Genomic DNA, 20,139 nt, shown 5'->3' on the forward strand with positions numbered 1-20,139 from the left:
GTTAGGGCCTAGAGGAGGGCGAAGATTGGAGCTTTGGAAGAAGACGGGCATCCCTGGTGACCAATCGCTGCGGAGTAAGGGCGGGGCTCCGAAGAAGCTGGCGCTACTGGCGCAAGAGGAACGGAGGGCGTAGCCCGGAGAGCGACGGAGATTGGCTGCGAAGCTAAAGACGGGCAGGGCCGGCGGCCAATCGTAGGGGCCGTGCGCCCTGGACAAGACTTGGAGCAAAGGAGGTGCAGAGTTTGGCCCTGAGCGCGGTGCCCGGAGGTGGCCTCGGGGGTCACGCGCAGGGTCCCCTGAGGCTGTGGCGAAGTCAGACCCTCGGGCCACCCAGCGCAGAAGCAGGACCTCCAACTTGGGCCCTGAGCTTGGCCATCACGGCTGAAGGACTCGTGGATAATTCTTCATCTCCTCACTACCCGCTGTTCCCCTGCAAATGATACGGAGAGGGCAGAGACTCGCTGGAGGTCACTCAGCTGCAGCTCCGGGTAGTGCGAACACGTGGAAATAGGTGGAATCCTACTTACGCACTTTGTGATTTTCTGGAAATGTTTGACTTCTCTGAGTTCAAGCTTTCTCCTCCACAGGATCAAATGACCTCCCTATCGGGGCCACCTCCCTGCTAAACCTTTGGTGAATTAACCGAATCCTAACCACAAGCCCATGAGGTCAAAGAGACCACTGGCCCCATTTTACAGAAATCAGAGCACAGAGAGGTCAAGTTCCTTGCCCCTGGTCACACTGCAGGTCAGCAGGCCCAAAGTAGCCTGCTTTTTGGAAAAGGGGTAAGGCAGTGTCAGAGCACAGCCACTGGGGCCCTGAGTGACTAGGGTTTGAATACTTGTCCAGCCACTGACTGCATAACCTTGAGCAAGGCACTTGTGAGCCTCAGTTTCCTCATGGGACAATGATTCCTACACCTTCATCTTTCCTCTCTGGGGCTTCTCCCCTGGGAGAATTTATATTCCAGCCCTCACCTTGACCTTCTGGTGAAAGCCTTTGACCCACTGCAGGTCCCATCTGGCCTGTGAGCCCAGCTTTTCTGTGAGGTGCGGGGTCATGGGATTCTTTGCAGATAGGGAGGCAGCTGCTGTCCAGTGCTAGGCTGTGTCATTGGCACCTCCCCCAAGCCCACCCTGTTCTCTGACTCACCAAGTGCTAGGGCAGAGAGGATTACATATGTTCCCAGATACTGGCTCTTATTTCCTCTAGGTGTGGGCTGGGGTTGGTGGAGATCAAGTTCAGAACCAAGGAATCCTGAGAGGGAGCAAGGCTGAGCTAGACCCTAATAATGGCTCACATTTCAGGGCTGTGCAAGCCCCCTGCTAAGTGCGTAATCTATAACTTCTCAAAGGGCCCCTGTGAGGAAACAATGGGGGGCTCACAAGTGGGAGTAACTAGCCTGGGGCTACCATCTGCCTCCTGATATTCCCAGGATATTCCCACCTGAGCCTCCTCTCAAATATCTCCCAACTTGGTTGGCTTCCCTGCAACTTCCAGGCCCTAGTCTCCATTCTGCCCTCTGGAGAAGAGGAGCTGAGTGCTGAACACCTACTGGGTGTCAGGTCTTTGCTGAGCCAGGCACTTCTCAAACACCATCTCATGACCTGACTTCCAGATAGGGGTGATGGTGCCCACTTTGCAGATGGGAAAACTGAGCTTCGTGCAACCGCTGTTTCTTGCTGGAAGGGCCTGGGGCTGGGTTTGAATCCCTGCTCTTCCTGACTTGCTGGCGACAGGACCTTCAGCAAGTGACTCAAACTCCCTGCCTCAGTTTCTCCAAGTAGCTCCCAGGGTTGATGGGAGCATTAGCGAAATGAATGGAAGCAAACCACAAACGTGTTGGTCTACAGCAAGTGCTTGCTGAGTGTTGGTTGGATAAACTGTTCTTTTCGGGGCCTCTGTTTCCCTCTCTGTAAATAGCACTTGATGGAATGTAGACACAGACCAACTATGGGCGTGGTTTGCCACCCAAAGAGGGAGATATTTATACTGGAGGAGTCCCCACCTGCAGCACCCACCTGCCAGGTCCTGTGAGGGAGGCAGTAAGCTCCTGGAAGGTCTCACAGTACCCCCAGGGACAGTGCCAACTGAGGCAAGTGTCAGGCAGTGGCCCAGCACTGGGCTGCCTCTCCTGATGGTGCCAGTGGCGCTGGCTGGGCTCTGGCTTCTGTTCGCTCATCAGCAAGCTGGTGCTGGCCAACCTCCCTGCCACCTCCCAACAATGGCAGGCAGTGCCTCTTGGCATCAGCAACTGACACCCCCCCATCATGGGCACCTCGGCTGTACCTGGTGAGGGTGCCCAGGGGATCCCAGCTTTTCCCTGTCTGCCTGGCTTCCCCTGGGCAGGACACTGACTCTCTGCACCGCCAGTTCCCACTACTTCTCAGGAATCCCAGGAATCATCTGACACGATGGCCGTGAGCCAGGCCTGGGCACGGTGACAGGGCTTAATCAACCGAGGCTAGAGAGCCATTTGCCCAAGGTCATGTTAGCAACGCTGGCAACAGAGGAGGGGCATGGAGGCAGGCCGAGCCAGGTTCTCATCCCATCTCGGCCCCTTGAATGCCGAAGAGTCTGTTTCTCATCTGGAAAATGGGGTTCACAGACCCTGCCTCTCAAATGTGTTCACAGTGAAAAAGCAACAGTGTTCCTTTCCCAGGTCGCTGGGCCCTTCCCTGGCTGGAGGGACACATCCTTAACAGAGACGACAGTCAAGACTAACTGATTCAAAGGCAGCCTCACTCAGCCTCCCGGAGGCTCAGAGAGGTCAGGCCCCTCCTCGAAAAGCACACAACAGTAGAGGCAGAACTGAATGTGCTGACCCCTCCCTTGTAGCGGTTTCCCCCTTAGCCCATGTTTCCGTGTCAAAAACAAGGACAGGATGGCAAGCACTCCTTAAAACAGTGCTCTGTGCCAGGCATCCCCTGAACCAGGCCTTGCTGTGGCCCTGTGCAGTGACACACTTAGCTCATTTCCAGGTGAGGAGGCAGAGGCTCACCTGAGGTGGCAGAGGAGGGACTGGAACACAGGCCTGGTGGACCTCAGTGAATTGTGGGGTCTTCAGCTGGAGGCGGGGCCTCACCCAGCCTGGGGATGTCCAAACAGGCCCTGACCCACACCCTCAGGCAAGGTGGGGAGGACTGAAGACACCCTCAGGCAAGGTGGGGAGGACTGATAAGCAGGAGCCACCCCTCCTGGAAGAAGCCTGCAGCTGTAGGAAGGCTGGTTGGAAGCCCAGGGGAGGGGACTGGGGCTGCAGGGGCAGAGGCCTTCCCTCCAACCACCCTGCGTACCTATTAATTTACTCAGGTGTACATTCAAAAACATTTATGGGAAACTGGAGCAGAGCGGGGACCCAGGAGCCTGCCCATATGGAGCTCATGGACGGGGGGGGAGGGGCAGACAAAGGAGAGAAGCCCACAAGTGAGGTGACCTTAGATGGGGTCAGAGATCAAGGACACAGCACAAGTGGTGATTGGTGGTGGGGGGGGGGAGGGGGGCGGCGGGTGGTGGTGCCAGGGCAGGGGAAGAATAGGGAATCTCTGAGAAGGCAATGTGTGATCTGGAACCTGGTGCCAGGAAGGAGCTGGCCACAGGTAGGGCTGGGGAAGGATGCTCCATGCAGCGTACAACATGTGCAAAGGCCCTGAGGTGGGGAGGCTGGAGTGACTGGAACTGTGATTAAAGGGGAGCATGGGGAAGATGTGGGTGGGAGGTGGGTAGGGCCTGGAGGACAGTTTGGTTTTATGGGGAGGGCAATGGGGAGCCACAGGCAGGTTGAGAGCAGAGCTGAGGCAGGAATTACAGGGCTGGCACCTCAGACTTCCCCAGAAATGGACTAGTAGTACCCACCCCACCCCCCCACGAGACAGATGAAGAAACATGATGCTCACGGGGCCCGAGGACTGCTCCAAGGTCACAGGAATGACCCAAGGTCACATGGGTGGCCAACCTAGAAGTCAAGTCGGGGCAACCTGGAGCAGGTGTGGCTGAGTCCCTAGTGAGGGAGGTCAGGGCCGGGTGACGGGGTCAGAGGTTCTCATCAGCCCCACTGAGCTGGCAGGGCCCCACCCATCCAGGGGTGGAGGAGGTTTGGACACCACAGGAAGGTGGGACCAGGGTGATGCTCCCCCCATAGCTATTTGCATGGGCCAACTTCCACAGAAACCAGAAGCCTTCTGGGCAAGGGCCTGAGCTGATGTCAAGGACTGAACTCAAGACATTCTTCAGCCTAGAGGAGGTGAATGACCTGTAGTGGGGTGGGGACTCCGAGAGGTGAGAAGGGCTCCTAATGTGTGAGCTGGAGGTGTCAGGCATGGCGCCTGGAGCCCACCAGGGGGCCTGAGGCTGCCCTGACCCTGACTGGGCCACGCGGGATGCACGAGCTGCCAGGTGACCACAACATGACCCCAAGGGTGAATGCAGAGAAGGAGAGCTGGGGTCTGCCAGGCACCGCTGCCTGGCGACCCCTCCAAGACACTTGGCGAGGATGGGCACTGGGGGCAGCGACAGTGATGCCCACTTTACAGATGGGGAAACTGAGCCTCAGAGAGGGAAGCCAGGCTGCCCAAACCAGCCAGTGAGTGAGGACCTCCACGTGGCCAGGTGGGAGAGTGCAGGACGGTTCTCCTGGGGTGACTCGGGTGCTAAAGCTAGACGGTCAGGTGTCTCCCATGTGCCCAGCTCTGCTCCAACACCCTTCGGAGGGGGCTCTATCCCCTCCCCTCTCCCTGCTTTACGGAGGAGCAAATCAAGGCTCAGAGAGGTTAGGTCACCAGCTCAAGGCCACAGAGCTGGGTGGGGGCTAGACACTGAGCACTCTAGCCCCCGAAAGTCAATGCACATTGAGGAACAGCAACCTTGGCACCCTTGGATCCCAAGTCTGACAATGACCCCAGCAGCCCACCCCTCTGAGGGTGACAGTGAATCATACATCCCAGGCTGCTCTCAAAACCCCTTCACTTTCCTCAGTGAACACACGACCTCCCCAAACATGCACCCCTCTCCCCTGTTCTTTGAGGCCACTGGCTGTGGCTCCCATGCCACATGGTGCTACGGAAGAGACCCTTCCATTGATCAACCAACAGTCCTTTATTACCAGGCATCACTGGCTGGCCTGGGACACCTGGAGACAAACGAGCCTTGGTCCCTGCCCTCTGTTCAGCACAGCAAGGCATCTGTGATCCATTTTACAGGTGAGAGAAGCAGTAGCAGGGATGAGAACGGACTTGTAGGAACAGAAGTGGGATCCCTGCCCTGCTTTGAGATTGGCCAGTATGGTTTCCAGGTTTCAGACAGACCTTTGGCCCTAAGCAATGCTGAGGGGGCGCCTCTACTAGGAAAGGGCAGTGGGGTTGGGTGGCACAGGATGGATGAAGCCAAGGCCGTCAGCCGGTGAGCGGAACAGCATGCGGGGAGGCCGGGACCCAGGGGCTGCTTTCTGCTAGGCACCTCACTAATGCTCCCTTCCCACCCCCTGGCCAATGCTTGGTACCCATCAGAAAACACTTCCTGTTAATGGGGGAGGAATCTGGAGGCAGAGTAGCAGGACATGATTCCTGCCCCCACCCTCTCCCCAGCTGTTCCTGAGTCACATGACTCACCCAGTCACAGCTCACACTGAGCCTGGGGTCATGGTGCCAGGTTACCCTTCTGGCCAGTCCACAGCTCTTGGAGCTCGACGTGGCAGCCCAGGTCCCTCAGGGCGGCCTTGGCCACGTCCTCACAGTCGTGATGGGTGGCACGGGCCCGCGAGATGAGTGCCTCAGCCCCCAGGTCCAGGATGGGCTGTGAGAAGGTCTGGCTTCGAGCCACCAGGTTTCGGATCAGCATGCAGGCCTGTTTCTAGAAGGGAGAGCAGAAGGCGAGTGGCTGTGAGCCAGCAGGTGGGAGCCAGGGGTGGGGTCCACTCTGACCTCGGAGTCCTCATCATAAGACAACATGGCTGCAGCCAACATTCAGCAGGTGCCTACACTATGACTCATCAGGCTAGACTCATGCCTCCACTTCATCCTCTTGGCAGCCCTGGAGGTGGGGCTAATCACCCCAGCTCCCAGGTGAGGAGACTAAAGCTCAGGGTAGCCAAGTGCTTGGCAGGTGGGGCTGGTCCCTCAGGTGCAAGACCCAAAGTCTCAGAGCAACATCCCCTGATGCTGGCCGGGCGGCAGGGGAGGAGGGCAGGGAAACAGTGGGAAAAGTGGGGTTGAGGGCAGGGAAACAGTGGGAAAAGTGGGGTTGTGTACAGGGTCCATCTGTCAATTATACTGTTATTCATTCAGTCGGCATTTGTGCTCCGTGTCTCTGCCGGGGGTGGGTGCTGAGAAGCACCCCAACATGGCATCCACCACCAGTGGGAGAACAGGTGAGAAGCAGGTGAGGTGTGAGGGCCCGCCCGGCCGGGGTGGTCAGGAGTGGACAAGGTGATGGGCCAGCCAAGGGCACAGCATCCTGGAGGAGGGAGCAAAGGTCCCCAGTGGGACCAAGCCTGGTGTGTCTCAGGACCAACAGGGAGGCCCCTGTGATGGGAGGGTATGAAAGGTGGGAGGCAGGGAGCGCCCTGGGGGCTGCTGCAGGGAGGAGTGTGGGTTTCTGGCAGGGCTGCGCATCGCCCTGTCTACACTTCACCTCTGCTGACTCCCCAGCAAGGCGTGGACAGTGGCCCCACATGCAAAACACAAAGCAGCAGCCTAAGGTGGGGCAGGGAACCTTTCCCAAACCCCAGCAGATCCCCAGCTGCTGGTCCCCACAGCTCCTCCTCCTCCTCAGATCCCTCTAAAGAGACTGTTAGGAAAGGAAAAGAGCAAATGCAAGAAGAGCAAAGAAGATAGCAGCGGGCAGAATTCAGCACATTTCTGGAAGGTGGGAAGTAGACGCAGGACATCAGGGGCTGAGAAGGAAGGAGACCCTGGAGCCTTGGGTCATGATGGGGATGGGACAGGGACAAAGAGGACCTGCACCCTCCCCCTCCCGCCCCCGGCAACGTGCACGCCAGGCTCCCGTCCCCTCCTCCTGTCCCCCACGCCTACCTGCACGCCAGCCTCCTGCGGGTGTGCCTTCATGGCCTGCAGTGCAGCCAGGGCCCCGCCGCCCTCCACGATGATCCGGCTGTTCTCTGGCTTGCGCAGTGCCAGGACACACAGGGCCGCGCAGCTCTGCTCACACACCTGCGGGGTGGGTCACAGGGATGGCTGAGAGGAGGCAGACAGACCCCCACTGTCACCAGCTCCCCAGGTGAGTGCCCTGCAACCTCACCTGGACAGACCGCTGTCAGTCCACGTGTGTACTGGACCAGAAGTAACAGAAACGACACCAGGTGCATCAAACCAGCTCTTAGGGGTGATGGTCTCACCCCAGGCCCCTGGCTCGCCCCACCCCGGCCCTCACTCACCCTGCCCCCAGCCTCTTGCTCGCTGACCTCACCCTAGGCCTGGCCCTGCTTCGGGAGATGGGAAAGACCGTTATGTAGATACAGATACTGATCTGGGAGTCCAGCCATTCAGCCCCACCTCGTGTGTTCCCCCTGCCCTGGGGTGGGTACCTGGGGACTGGCCAGGTGCCGGGTCATGGCGGACACAATGGACTCTGTCCCGCCTTCGCGGACAATGGCATCCTTCACATCATCGTTGCCTGCGATAGCCCTCAGGGCGCTCAGCACTTGCTTCACAAGGTCCTGAAGAGAGGGCAATGCACGGGTCACACCCGGCCACACCCCTCTCCTGAGAGGCATCCAGGCATTAACTGCTTGGCTGTGTCTCGAGGGAGGGTCTGGGGCTGTTTCAATGTCTGCTGTCTGAACACAGGTGGGGCCACCCCGGGGTGTGCAGCTGGCATGGAAGAGCAGGGTTATTCATCACTTGCTGTATAGAGAAGGCAGGGGAGGCTCAGGGAAGTGGACCCTGTGGTTCAGGCCACCTGCATCCAGGCGAGGCGTCTGGATGACTTCAACCCCCCCACCCCACCCCCCCGCCAAAACACACACAGAGAGGCATGTGGCTGGCTCAGGCCAGCGAGCAGAATGGCCTCACCGAAGCATCACACACCTGAGCTGGGGTCTGGACCAGCCCCCCCACCACTAAAGGACAGTGAGAGAGAGTGGGTGGGTTTGTTTTCCCCCTAAATTTGAGGTCCTTCTCATGGGTCATGAGAAGTGAAAACTGATCTTTGGATCTGGGTTCAGCAGACAGGGCCAGCGTGTTCTGACTCAAGCCTGGCTGGCTGATCAGGGCCTAGAGGGGCAAAGTTCACTGGGAGGCCCGGAGCCTTCCCCAGGTGTCAAGAGAAATGACAGAGTGAAACTCAGGCGAGGGGACTTCACACCCTAAGACAGCTCTGGACGCCCACCTGGTGGTCACTGCAGCTGGCCAGCAGGGCCACCAGGACACTGAGGCCCCCGAGGTCGACGACCTCCTGGCAGAACTCGTTGCGGACAGCCAGGCGGGACAGGGTGCTGCAGATATCACTCAGGATGCTGGGGTTGTCGGGGAACGCTGTAGATGTAGGAGGAACCGCTGGGGTGAGGAGAGAGAAAACCAGCCCAGGCTCCGAGCCAGTAGTCCTGGGAGGAATCCCGAATCCCGCTCCACCAGCGAGGCCTGGCCCCTCTGCCTGGCCGGGTGGCCGCCTGTACCAGGAGGGCCCCAGGGACCACAAGGTGCGGGGTGCTGCCTGGGCCTGCAGTGCCCCCTGCTGGCTGCGGGGGAAGACACAGGACTGTACCTTCCCCTCCACTGTGCCCCAGATAAATTCCAGACCAACTGATGATCTCGGCTAAAAAAAGAAAACCATAATAGTGCTATAATAAGACATCGGAGACTATTTTTATGATCTTGGGTAGGGAACGACCTTTCTAACTGCAACAGGACACCTAGAAGCTGCAGAGGGACATATGGATAGAGTTGACCTGAGCAAAATTAAACACAGATGCTGAAGACAAAGCTCAGAGGCACCAGGGAGGAGAGGCATGACTGAGAATGATGGGGGGAGGAGAGTTAGGGAGTTAGCAGGGGGGCACGGAGAGCCATAATGACACAGAGCTCAGTGATGGTCGTTTATAGGGCCCCCTGGCCAGGCCACAGTCCCCAGTGACTCCATGAATACTAATCCGGGTGTGCCGTGGAGGCATTCTCTAGATGTGGTACATCCACGACCAGCTGACTTCAAGTAAAGGAAATGACCCTCGATGGTCTGGGTGGGCCTCATCTAATCAGCCAAAGACCTTAAGAGGGAAACTGAGGTCTCCCTGAAGAGGAAGAAGCTTGCCGGCAGAGTACAGTGTTGGTTCCTGCCCAAGCCTCCGGCCCGCTTCACAGATTTCAGATTCAAAAGCCCCATGACCACATGAACAAATACCTTGCAATAAATCTCTCTCTATATATACATATATACACGTATATATGTATACATACATATACAAAAATACACACACACACACACACACACACACACACCCTACTGGTTCTGTCTCTGTGGTAGCACTCTCACTGATAGGAGCTCCTGTAAATAAACAAGGAAGATGCAAAGCACCCCTCGGAAAAGCAGCCCAACTTTGCAGCTGGTTTTCACCCTCTCTGGAGGTGTGGAGGGGAGATTGAGGCAGGCCCTACTCCCCCACAGACAGGGCCAGAGTCGCACACACAGGCCTGGCGAGAGAGCCAGAGCCACAGGGCAGGCTGGAAAGGGGAACTCATTCTTCTAGCACCTTCTGTGCACCAGACCCCAGTCAGGCCTTTTCCAGTGGGTGCAGTGGACAGAGGTCAGGGGCTTTGGTGCCCAAACGTCAGTGTTGTGACCTCCCTTGGCTGCCTCATCAGGGTCACCCCAGAGTCAGGCACATGGACATGCACAAGAATGGGCGGCCAAGTATGAACCAAAGTGTAAACCTCTGCCTGGGAGCGGCCACAGTGAGTGCCAGCAACACTCCCCCATCTTCGGGAAACAGCACCCTTATTTTTCCCTTTGAGGAGCCCTCTTTTCCACTCTCAGTCTGTGTTGCTGGACAGAGCCAAGCCCCCTCCCCAAATGGTTCTAGAGATGAGCATGGGATGTGGTCTGGGCCAATGAGCGCTGGCTTGGAACTCTCCTGGAGCAACTAAGAGTAAGGACAGTTATGCTAGGGCTGCCATGCAGGTGGGACCAAGCTGACAAATACAAGTGGTGCCCAGAGCCAGCCAGACCTGAAGCAGTCCTAAACCCTGACTCTCACTCTTGCCACACCTGCTCCTACCTTTGGCGGCCTCAATGAGCACCTTCAAGCCTCCATTCTCCTGCACGATCATCTTGGCATGGTCATGGGCACGGCCGAAGGGCACACGAATGTCATCGTCAAAGGTCATGATGCGTAGGGCCCAGCAGGCCTCCCTGACCACGTCGGCACAGCAGCTGTGCCGGGCAATGGCGCCAGTCAGCAGGGGTAGCACGCCGGCCTTCACCAGGCTCTGCCGGTTCTGCTCGTGCTTCAGGCAGGCGTGGCGCACACAGCGGATCCCCGAGCAGGTCACGTTGGCCGAGTCAGCATTCTGGGCCAGCGTGGCCACCAGGAGCTGCAGGCCCTGCGTGTCCAAGAGATCGGGCTGGCCATCAGTCAGGGCTGACAGGGCATTGAGGGCCTGGAGCAGGAGACTCTGGTCACCTGCTGCGGCCAACTTCCAGGTGGCGAGGAGGATGGGGTAGGCCCCTTTCTCGGCTGCCAAGAAGCGGCAGGCCTTTTGCTGCTTGCACTGCTCGCAAAAGCGGGCAAGGTGTGCTGACACCTCCTGGGGGTGAGAGCGGGCCACGGACTCCTGCAGGTCATCCAGGGCCTAAGGGACATGGGAGAAACCTCAGTGTCAGCTCAGTCCAAAGACGGTCACAGCGACAGTGCTGCACCCCTGTGGGATTCCCTCGTGTGGGATCTGGGCCTTGGTGGAAGTTCTGTGGGGCTAGTTCCAGCTGTGGCAGCTTCCACACCTGTGCTTTTATTTATTTATTTATTTAATATTTATTTGGCTGTGCTGGGTCTTAGTTGCGGCATGCAGGATCTTATAGTTGCAGCACGTGGGATCTTTAGTTGCGGCATGCGAACTCTTAGTTGTGGCATGTGAGATCTAGTTCCCTGACCGGGGATTGAACCCGGCCCCCGCCCCCCGCATTGGGAGCATGGAGTCTTAGCCCCTGGACCACCAGGGAAGTCCCCACTGAGCTTGAGAGGCCATGGAGGGAGGGAGGGAGGGAGAGGGAGAGAGGAAGAGAGAGGCCCTGCCATCTCAGTGTCCCTGACAAGGAGCCACACACACAAGTACAGACATTAAACATTCTAGCTCTAGCTGCCATTGCATGAGAGGCCCCCAAGTGAGACCAGCAGAAGAACCATCCAGCTGACATCAGTCAACCCAGCAAAATCATCAAAAACAATAAAATGGCTATTGTTTTGGGTTGTTTGTTGTTGTTGTTTTTTGGCCGTGCCATGTGGCTTGCAGAATCCTAGTTCCCCGACCAGGGATCGAACCCGGGCCCACAGAAGTGAAAGCACGGAGTCCTAACCACTGGACTGCCAGGGAATTCCCCTTGGGTTGTTTGTTATGCAGTCATAACTAACTGACATACCCACCAATGGCTAGCTCTCTAAGGAAGGTGAAAGCCACCTTTACCAGTCCTGCCCATATCATATACCTCCTGTTCATCTCTCTCATTCACTCCACAAATATTTACTGAGCACCTGCCAAATGAAACCATGCTGTACACACGGTTGGTTTACCCATGTTCAACTCTAAGCCCTTGGAGAACAAGCTTATAATGAAAGAAGACAATTTGAATAGGGCACACAAATCTAGTGGCCACTCAATGCCCTGACCTGAGGACCTGTCTCAGCTTGAGCCCAAGATGAACCCATGCCCCTGGAGCTTATGACATCATTTGCATCCAGCCCTGGAGAGGGTGGGTCTACAGGTACCATCAGCCCAAAGTACTTTGATTTGGCCTCGACTGCCATGAAAGTCAAGAATGCCTGTCAGCCAACCCTCGCTGAGCTCTGATTTGTGGACTTAACTAAACATATGTTATGATGAAACAGAATATTAAGAAATAGGTTAATTGGCCCAACACTGTAAATCAACTCTACTTCAATAAAAAAGAAAATTTTTTAAAAGGTGAAAGAAATAGGTTAAAACCTATTTGTGTGTGTGACTTGAATAGACATTTCTTCAGAGAAGATACACAAATGGCCACTAAGCACATGAAAAGATGTTCAACATCAAATCAAAACCACAATGAGACACCACCACGCCCATTCAGGTGGCTACTATGAAAAGAAAAACAAACAGAAAATAACAAGTGTTGGTGAGGGTGTGGAGAAACTGGAACCCTGTGCACTACTGGTGGGAATATAAAATGGTGCAGCTGCTGTGGAAAGCAGTATGGTGGTTCCTCAAAAAATTAAACCAAGAGATCCAGCAATTCCACTTCTGGGTATATACCTAAAAGAATTGAAAGCAGGGTCTCAAAGAGATATCTGTACACCCATATTCACAGCAGCATTATTTATAGCAGTCAAAAGGCAGAAACAGCACGAGTGTCCATCAACGGACAAATGGATAAACAAAATGTGGTGCAGCCATACAATGGAATATTATTCAACCATACAAAGGATTATTATTCAGCCACAAATACTACAACATGGATGAACCTTGAGGACATCATGCTAAGTGAAATAAGCCAGTTCCAAAAGAACAGATACTGTATGATTTCCCTTAGGTTCACATCCACGGCTGTCTCCCCCTCCTCCTCCCTTTTTTTTTGGAGGGGGGTGTTCCATGCTGTGTGGCTTGTGGGATCATTTCTTCTCTTTGGATCTCAATTTTCCCATCCTTTAAATGGGGATGATAACCCTACCCTCACAGGTGTCTTTGGGCGAATAACTGAAACGGCATGAGGAAAGCACCTGGCACAGAACTGAGTCCACAGCCGGTTCTCAATAAAAACTAGAACCTTCTGCTGTTTTACCAACAGTTTACATCCATCCAGTTTGATGGCTGACATTAAATAAAGGACTTAACCTCTGTGAGCTGTACGTTCCTTGTTTGGGTCACTGGAGAGCAAGGGCAGGTTCTGGGCCTCCATTTCCCCTCCAGAAAGCCATAGATGACACCACCTACCTTGCAGGCCAGTTTGAGTGCTAAGGGGATGGGCTGTAATGTGCCAGTAAAGAGTTGGTGCTCAGTAAGTGACAGTCTTACTATGATTGCACTCTCTTTTCCTGGGATTCCTGTCCAATTTTCTGAGCAAATTCAGTGGTTGGGAGGCCAGAGAGAGGCTCCTCCAGGGGGCCCTGAACCCCAAGGCTCCCAACACCAAGACAAACATGAATGCTGTCCGCCCCTTACGTCTGGAGTGCTATCCACTCCCTGTCCACTCTGGCAGCTCCAATCCCAGAATGTGGCATGTGGGTGGGTGGGCAGATCACAGTGGCCCCTGAGAGGCCCTTTCACATGGACTCAAGGAGCCCTGGTTGCACACTCAGGCTTGCCTGTGCTTGCTGAGTAGGCTCTGACCTTCTGAATCTGTGTCTGCCATCTGGGAACCAGGGAAAGGGTGCCCCCGACAGAGTTATGAGGTGATGCAGGACCATGCGTGTAAGGCCCACGTGGGCTGCCCTCTCCTACCTGCAGGATGTCATGTGTGGGCTCCTGGGGTCCATCCGCAGAGACTTTCGGCGTCATCCTTACAATGTTGCTCAGATCAACCCCTGCGGGGGATGGGGAAGTCAGGAAACAAGTGACAGCCATCATCCCCATGGGCCTGCTGAAGTCACACCTCACGTCCCTTCAGCTGGGACCACCCTACTCTGGAGGCCTTCAGGGATCTGCCCAGCTCCCCACCCCACTCCCTCCCTGCCTGGGCAGGGCCCAGCAGCCACGCCCACACGGGGGTGTGGGGTTGGGGGTGGGTCTTTGCACCTTTGCCCTGTCTTTGCCCTGTCCAGCCAATGGGAGCAGAGGAGTAGTGAGGCTACACACCAGCGCCACAGTGAGGGACACACTCTGCCTGGTGGGCTGAGAAGGCAGGGGAACCCATGGCCTTCTCCCTTGGGGCTCCCATTGTTCTTCACCCTGGCTGCATCCCCAGCCTCGTCTGCACCCCCGAAGGAAGCCCCCACTGTGCAGAACCTGTCTACGGCCCCACCAGCCCCTGTCCAGTGTCTATACACTACTCTGTGCCCGGGACACCAGCTTCTGATCTCGAACGCTGGATCCCCAGTCTCCCTTGCCCTCTGGCGTCTGACTGGGTTTGGCCAATGGGAAGCCGGACTCAAGATCAGGGGCAGGAGGAGTGGGAGAGTAGGGTGTTCATCCCCAGCTTCCTGCCTCTGCCTCTATCAGATAACCCTTATCCCTTGCCTCGGCCTGTCATGGGAAGGGGGAGGTCCCTGCTGTGGCTAGCAGGGTCTAACCCTGCCCACATTATTGCAAAGAGCTCCCTCTTAACCACTCTCTTCCACGGCCTGGCTGGAGCATGCCACCTGTTTCCAGAGGCTGGTGACCAACACCCCTCCTGCCTCCATGAACTCAAGCTGGGGTGCAGGTGGGGCAGGGAGACAGGTGGCCCGGTTTCTCGGGAGGTGGTCAAGAAAAGTCTCTTCAAGGAAGCGACAGTTAAAATGAGACCCACCTTGAAGGACCCAGCCCTGCAGATGTCAGGGTAAGGTCCAGGCAAGTGGAGGGTGGGCTCCAGCGAGGTGGGAGTGGGTGGCCAGCGTGCCTGGGGCAGAGTGTAGACAGAAGATAGTGCCCAGGGCTGTCATGCCAGGAGGGATGTGGTCATGGCAGGATACCATTCCTTTCACATTAAGAGCCGTGGACTGGAGGCGACTCTTGGGCAAAGAGCCAGACTAGCGCTGAGACCAAGCCACACCGCCCTACCTTGTGATTCAAACTGCTCCACGGCCTCTTTCACTGCCTCCTCTGGCCCCATCTCAAACTCCTCGATGTTCTCCCGAACGGCTGCATCAAAGGTCTCCTGGGTGATGCGCTTGGAGGCCATCTTCATCTCCTCTGTGTGGGGTCAAGGGCACCCAGTAGCTGCTCCCAAGCTGAGAAGGTGAGAAGTAAGCATCATCAAGGGTCAGAGGGCAAATGAGAACCTGGCTACCATTTAGGGAGCATCTACCAAGGAGCCAGAGCCTATAACCGCCCTGGAAAATTCTTACAACCCGAGTCACAGGAAAGGGTGGTCTCCCAACATCCACAGAATAGCTAAAAGTACAGACAAGGGCAGGTAGTTCAGTATATTTTATCTAAAAAATGGGGAATGTTAATATAATGTATGTCCTTATAGTAAAAAGTAGTAACAGTAAAATAAATATAAAATAATATCTTAATAATATTATGTTGTATGTTGTATGATTATAATATACTATAATATTACAATATAAACAATATTATTCACATATTACTCTATTATATAGTTATGTACTTCAAATGTACTTATCTAATGAAGTAATATGATAGCATACCATTGCACTAATAAAATATAAAATAAAATAATGATATTAAATAATTACTTATTTAATTAAATAATAAGAGTAAATAATGTTTATTACTGTTACTATTAATATTTATTATTATTACTAAATGATAATAAATAAAAAGAAAAGTAAATCAAAAGCTAATAGAAATAGTTACCTGTAAGGGGAGGTAGAGAAAAGGATGGTGAGAGCAGGAATAGAAGCTGCATTATTCTCTCTTAACGTACCTTGTTTTACAGGTTTGAATTTGGAACTCAACTAAATGCTTTATGTGATTAGGAAAAGAAATACGCCAAAATAACCAAAATAAAAATAAAAGCAATCCCTAAAAATCAAGAGCAAAATGAAAGCCATGAACCTAACAGTATTTCTATATGGATCAGATCATTTCATGCAATTTTAAAACACAGTGATATGACTGTATATTCTTACTGGGATCTACCCTAAGGATAGAACTGCAAAAGAAAATCTTCAACAGTTTTCAGTAATCATATTATTGGAAACCACATTAGAAATGTTATTCAGAAACAATTATAGATGTAGCAAATAAGTAATAATGTTTATATCATTAGGAATGAGCATAAAAGAAAAAAGATTCTAACATAAAATCAAAGAAGTAAAAACTCAGAACTCCTAAATTTGAACTGGAAATATGATATGAACTCATGATGCATTTTCTCTTGAGCAAATAACCAATTTTCTATTAATATGAACCGAAAATGCCTGGAGGAAATGATACCACAGCAGCAATGAGCAGCACCCTGAACACCAACTGTGGTCTCTAAATACCATTTCCCACCAGAGAAGCCAGGGCTCTTGGAGTAAGAGTTGATTCCAGGTCTGGGCAGGAAATGGGCCAGAGAAGCCAGGGGCATCAAGTGAGACCAGAAAGCAAAGACGCTTCTGAAGACCACTGGGGTCATGCCGCACGGTACGGCCAAAAATTTAAAAAATGAAAAATACATCACTTTTCAAACTTATAGTAAAGTTGCAAGAATAGTACAAGGAGCACTGTATAAGCGGAAGGATCTCCTAGCTTCACCAATTGTTAACATTTTGCCATGTTAACCTCTCTATGTGAGTGAGTGTGCGCCTACGAGTGTGTGACACGTACATATGAGAGTGTGTTCTAGTCATGGGACCCCTTCCTGCTACAGATGTCAGCATGAAGAGGACACTCTCTTATACATTCACGCAAAACTGAAATTTAACACAAGAAATTTAACACTGATACAATGCTATTTTCTACCATATAGTACACGATGGACTTTTTTGATTGTTGTAATACCGTCTTTTAAAACAGTTTTGTTTTTTTCTGGTCCCGAGTCCATTCCAGAATCATGCATCATAGAAAGCACAGAAAGTGCGTTAGGGGGACAAAGGCACATGGGGGCACTAGGACCGTGGCATGGGAATGTGCAAATTTGGGCTGTGAGGGAAACAAGCCACTCATGCCCTCACTGCTCTTTGTGGAGGCAGCACAGGATGTGATTATTCCATCTGTGTTTGTGCAGACGCTTGGGCTGGGGGTCGGGGGGAGGACAGGCTCCAGGGCCAGCCAGGGGGGCTCAAATCCCCAGCCCTCCACTTAACCTCACTGTTGGTCAATTCTCATGTGTGACACAGGGACAACCACAGAATCTACCTAGAGGGCTGCAGTGAAAATTCAACCCATCAATTTCTACAAAGCACTTAGAACAGGATTTGGCACAGAGCTCAATAAACATCACCTAGTTGTTCTTTTCCTTTGTCGCTTAAGAGGTAATTCAGCCAGTTTACTGGGGGGTGGCAGACATAAGGGCATCAAACACCTCAACCTCACTCCCTTGCAGATATCCCCCTCTTTATTCTCCAGAAGAACAGGGAGCCTGTTTAGGGATTGCTAAGGATTTCCAAATCAAAGGTGGAGGAAAAGAATGAGGATTTTCTGTTTCAAGATAAAGAATTTCTCACTGGGGAGCCCAGGCTGCTGGTGGTGGGGTGCTCCTGGCCAGCTCTGAGGGGCTGGATGCTGCTGGAGGGACTCTGCTTCTGGCTCTGCCACCAGACGTTGCTTCCGCTACTCTGGCCATGCTTCAGACCCACGTGGGCCATTGATGAGTGGCCACTCGGTCATAGCAGCACAGTCCTAAAGGGGAATGTCATTGTGCCTACTTTAAGGATGAGGAATCTGAAGCTCAGAGAGGCAGCAAGAGGCCTGGCCATGATCCTATCCTGTCTCATTAACACTTTCCATCCACCTAGGTCCTCTGCGGAGCTTCCACCAGCCCTTCCAGGCCGCCTCCTCATGGGAGCCTTCCCTAGCTACTCAGACAGAGCCTGTGTACTCTTGGTACCCCCCTGCCCTCCCCACCCCAAGAATCTCCCTCTGCTCAGCCCTGAGATCCCTGAGCCGGGGAGGTCAGTGTCTGGCTCTGGAACCACCACTTAGGACAGTCCTTCAGGGTCCCCTGGGTCCAGCACAGGCCTGTGGGGGGCAGGGACAGGGATGAAAGTACAGCTCATGAGAAAGATGGTGCCTGAGAATGGTCATCTGGGAGCCACCTGGGGAACAGCCCAGGCCAGGAGAGGAAACAGCATTACCGACCCCCACGCTGCGTCCAAGGCATGCTGAGGGGAAGGGAGTTATCAAGGCTCTCAACTGACAGCCGGCTTCCCTCTCTAAGCCATGGTTCTGCTTCTCAAGAAAACGGTGCCTTGACAAACCGGGGACCCTGAATGATTCATCTTCCTCCACCTGCCACACCCACCCTGGTTCAGGTGGCCTAACCTGCTTCCTCCCTGCCATACCCCGTGCCTCTGTGCTCTACAAGGCAGCCAGAGGGAGACTTGAAAGCACAGAGACCACCTCACTCACCTATTCAAAATCCCGCAGTGGCTTCCCAACCCTCTCAGAACAAAACCCAGTTCCCTCACCAGCACTTTCCCTACCTACACCTTCTCACCTGTGCTTCCCCGCTTTTCTCATTCTTCTCAGCTACCCAAGGGACATCCTTCATAACCACTTTGTTTAAAGCAGCCCCGCTCTCCTACCGCATCGCTCTCTTTTAGTATTTTAATACTGTCTCAACATGGAGCAAAATGATTCATCTATTTATTTGCTTTTACTGTCTAGTCTCCTCCCCAATGATATTTAACCTGAATGAGAGCTGGGGCCCGTTTTGTTAAACACCTTCCCCCCCAATGCCTAGGATGGGGCCGGACATGCAGCAGGCAGTCAGTACATACATAGGTGGTGAAAGAATGAATAAATGAAAAAAAGCGAAGGGCACGGAAGTGGGCGATTTTGTCCCTGGGCGGCATTCGTCACAGTCTTTCATTACCCAAAACCAAGTCCCAGACGGGCGCGCCACAATCACTAGTCCGAACCCGCGGCGTCCACTTCCTGCCTCGCGCGCGAGGGGGCTCGGCGGCCACCGCTCCTCACCCGGTCTTCGCGGCCACGTGGGGAAACGGTGAGGTTCGCGGCAGTCACCGGCTGTACCGCCTCTGGTCCTTTTCGGCCGCCGTACGTGCGCAGGCGCTTTGGCGCCGCCTCGCCTCGGCCTCCCTCAGCCCTGTGAACTGCTCCCGGGGTGACCAAGGGTGACCGTGAGTGCAGGTAAAGCCGAGGGAGCCAACAGGTGTGCGGCGGCGGCGTCTTTGTCTCCTTTTTCGGGCGGTTCCCGTTGCCGCCGCTCCAGGCAGAGAAATTTTTTGCCTCAGGAGTGTCCGCCCTGAAGACGGGGCAGTGCGCCTGCGCAAGAGAGTTTGGCGGCCGCTGCCTGCGCCTGTGCATCAAGGCTCGGCGGCGGCCTGCGCCTGCGCGGCGCGGCGCTGCGGAGACCGTTGGCTCATTTGCATGTCCCCGCCTCGCGCGGTGGCGGCGGCGGGTGAGGAACCTGAGGCGGCGGCGGGGGCGGCTCTGCGCGCGGTGGGCTCGGGGTGAGGCCCGGGCCAGGGCGTCGTCGACGGATGGGCCCCGGGGTGGGGGCTTTGGGCTGGACCCCGGGAATCCCGGGTCTCCACGATGGCGCAGCGGGCTCGGCCCTTGGCTGCGCGGCGGCCGCGTTGCGGCCGGGTCGGCCTGGGGGGCTGTCTGCGGCCTGCCGGGCCTGACGCCCCCTTTTCTTCGTCCTCGGAGGCCGGTAGGAGGCAGGCCGCGCCCGAAGGGGTTCATTCGTTCGGTCGTTCATTCATTCAACCTGAGCCGGGAGCGACCCCTCTGGTGGGGCGATAACGGCGGCGGGGCGCTGAATCCGGCTCTTTGCCATTTTTTAACTGGTTCCATGCCCACAGCAACCCCCATCATGAGCTGCCCATTCCATAGATGGGGAAGCGGAGGCACGGAAAGGTTAGGTCACTTGAATTGATCCCGGGCCACTTGGCCAGGAGACCCTGCCCTTCGGTAGTAGAGAATAAGGGGGCCCCGGGAAAAGGGCTGAAGGATAGGAAAAGGGGTGATGGTTATAAGAAATGACTATAAGGCAGGGGCAGACTTGGGTTTTGAGGCTGGAGGTTTCAAGATGGAAGGGATATCTTGGTGGGTAAGGACACTGCCACTGGATTGCTCAGTGTTGCTTCTCAGTCCTTTTCTACTCAGTCTTCAGGGCTTTGTCCCCACTTCCAGTGCCCTGTTTGCCAGGTTTCAGTCTGGGCTG

At 54.6% G+C, this 20,139-nt stretch overlaps 2 protein-coding genes across 11 annotated transcripts in view; one reads left to right on the plus strand and one right to left on the minus strand.

Moving 5' to 3' along the window:
* Window positions 1-5,075: 5,075 nt before the first annotated feature.
* ARMC6 (armadillo repeat containing 6) lies at window positions 5,076-19,220 on the minus strand. 3 transcript variants are annotated; one of them, XM_061190199.1, is made up of 8 exons: window positions 18,823-19,220; window positions 14,895-15,064; window positions 13,638-13,720; window positions 10,226-10,799; window positions 8,344-8,489; window positions 7,541-7,672; window positions 7,029-7,166; window positions 5,076-5,847 (listed from the first exon to the last, which is right to left on the minus strand). In XM_061190199.1, the coding sequence occupies exons 2-8, from the start codon at window positions 15,019-15,021 to the stop codon at window positions 5,635-5,637; spliced, it is 1,413 nt and encodes a 470-aa protein (XP_061046182.1). In that variant the 5' UTR covers window positions 15,022-15,064; window positions 18,823-19,220; the 3' UTR covers window positions 5,076-5,634. The 3 variants fall into 3 exon arrangements, with proteins under 3 accessions (XP_061046182.1, XP_061046183.1, XP_061046184.1); XM_061190200.1 differs by having other exon boundaries at window positions 18,927-19,013; XM_061190201.1 differs by lacking the exon at window positions 18,823-19,220 and adding an exon at window positions 18,728-18,800.
* Window positions 18,872-20,139, plus strand: part of SUGP2 (SURP and G-patch domain containing 2) — a 30,407-nt gene continuing 29,139 nt past the window's right edge. For 5 of the 8 annotated variants that reach the window (XR_009700866.1, XR_009700867.1, XM_061190194.1 and 2 more), the window contains exon 1: window positions 19,044-19,371. Coding sequence is in view for 3 of the 8 variants with exons in the window: in XM_061190194.1 (XP_061046177.1) it covers window positions 19,341-19,371 (31 nt within the window). In the remaining 5 variants the exon portion in view is untranslated. Of the gene's footprint in view, window positions 18,955-19,043; window positions 19,424-19,777; window positions 19,833-20,139 lie in introns of those variants that run through there. The other 3 variants (XM_061190197.1, XM_061190195.1, XM_061190196.1) reach the window with 3 other exon arrangements.

The sequence above is a fragment of the Eubalaena glacialis genome, chromosome 4 (genome assembly GCF_028564815.1).
Source record: "Eubalaena glacialis isolate mEubGla1 chromosome 4, mEubGla1.1.hap2.+ XY, whole genome shotgun sequence".
Lineage (NCBI taxonomy): Eukaryota > Metazoa > Chordata > Mammalia > Artiodactyla > Balaenidae > Eubalaena > Eubalaena glacialis.

Coding starts and splice junctions, on each gene's coding strand:
- ARMC6 (XM_061190199.1), bottom strand. CDS start 15,021: ATGAAGATGGCCTCCAAGCGCATCACCCAGGAGACCTTTGATGCAGCC. Junction 7,167..7,540: donor GGCACCTGGCCAGTCCCCAG/GTACCCACCCCA, acceptor CCCACCCCGCAG/GTGTGTGAGCAGAGCTGCGC. Junction 5,848..7,028: donor CGCAGGAGGCTGGCGTGCAG/GTAGGCGTGGGG, acceptor TCTCCCTTCTAG/AAACAGGCCTGCATGCTGAT.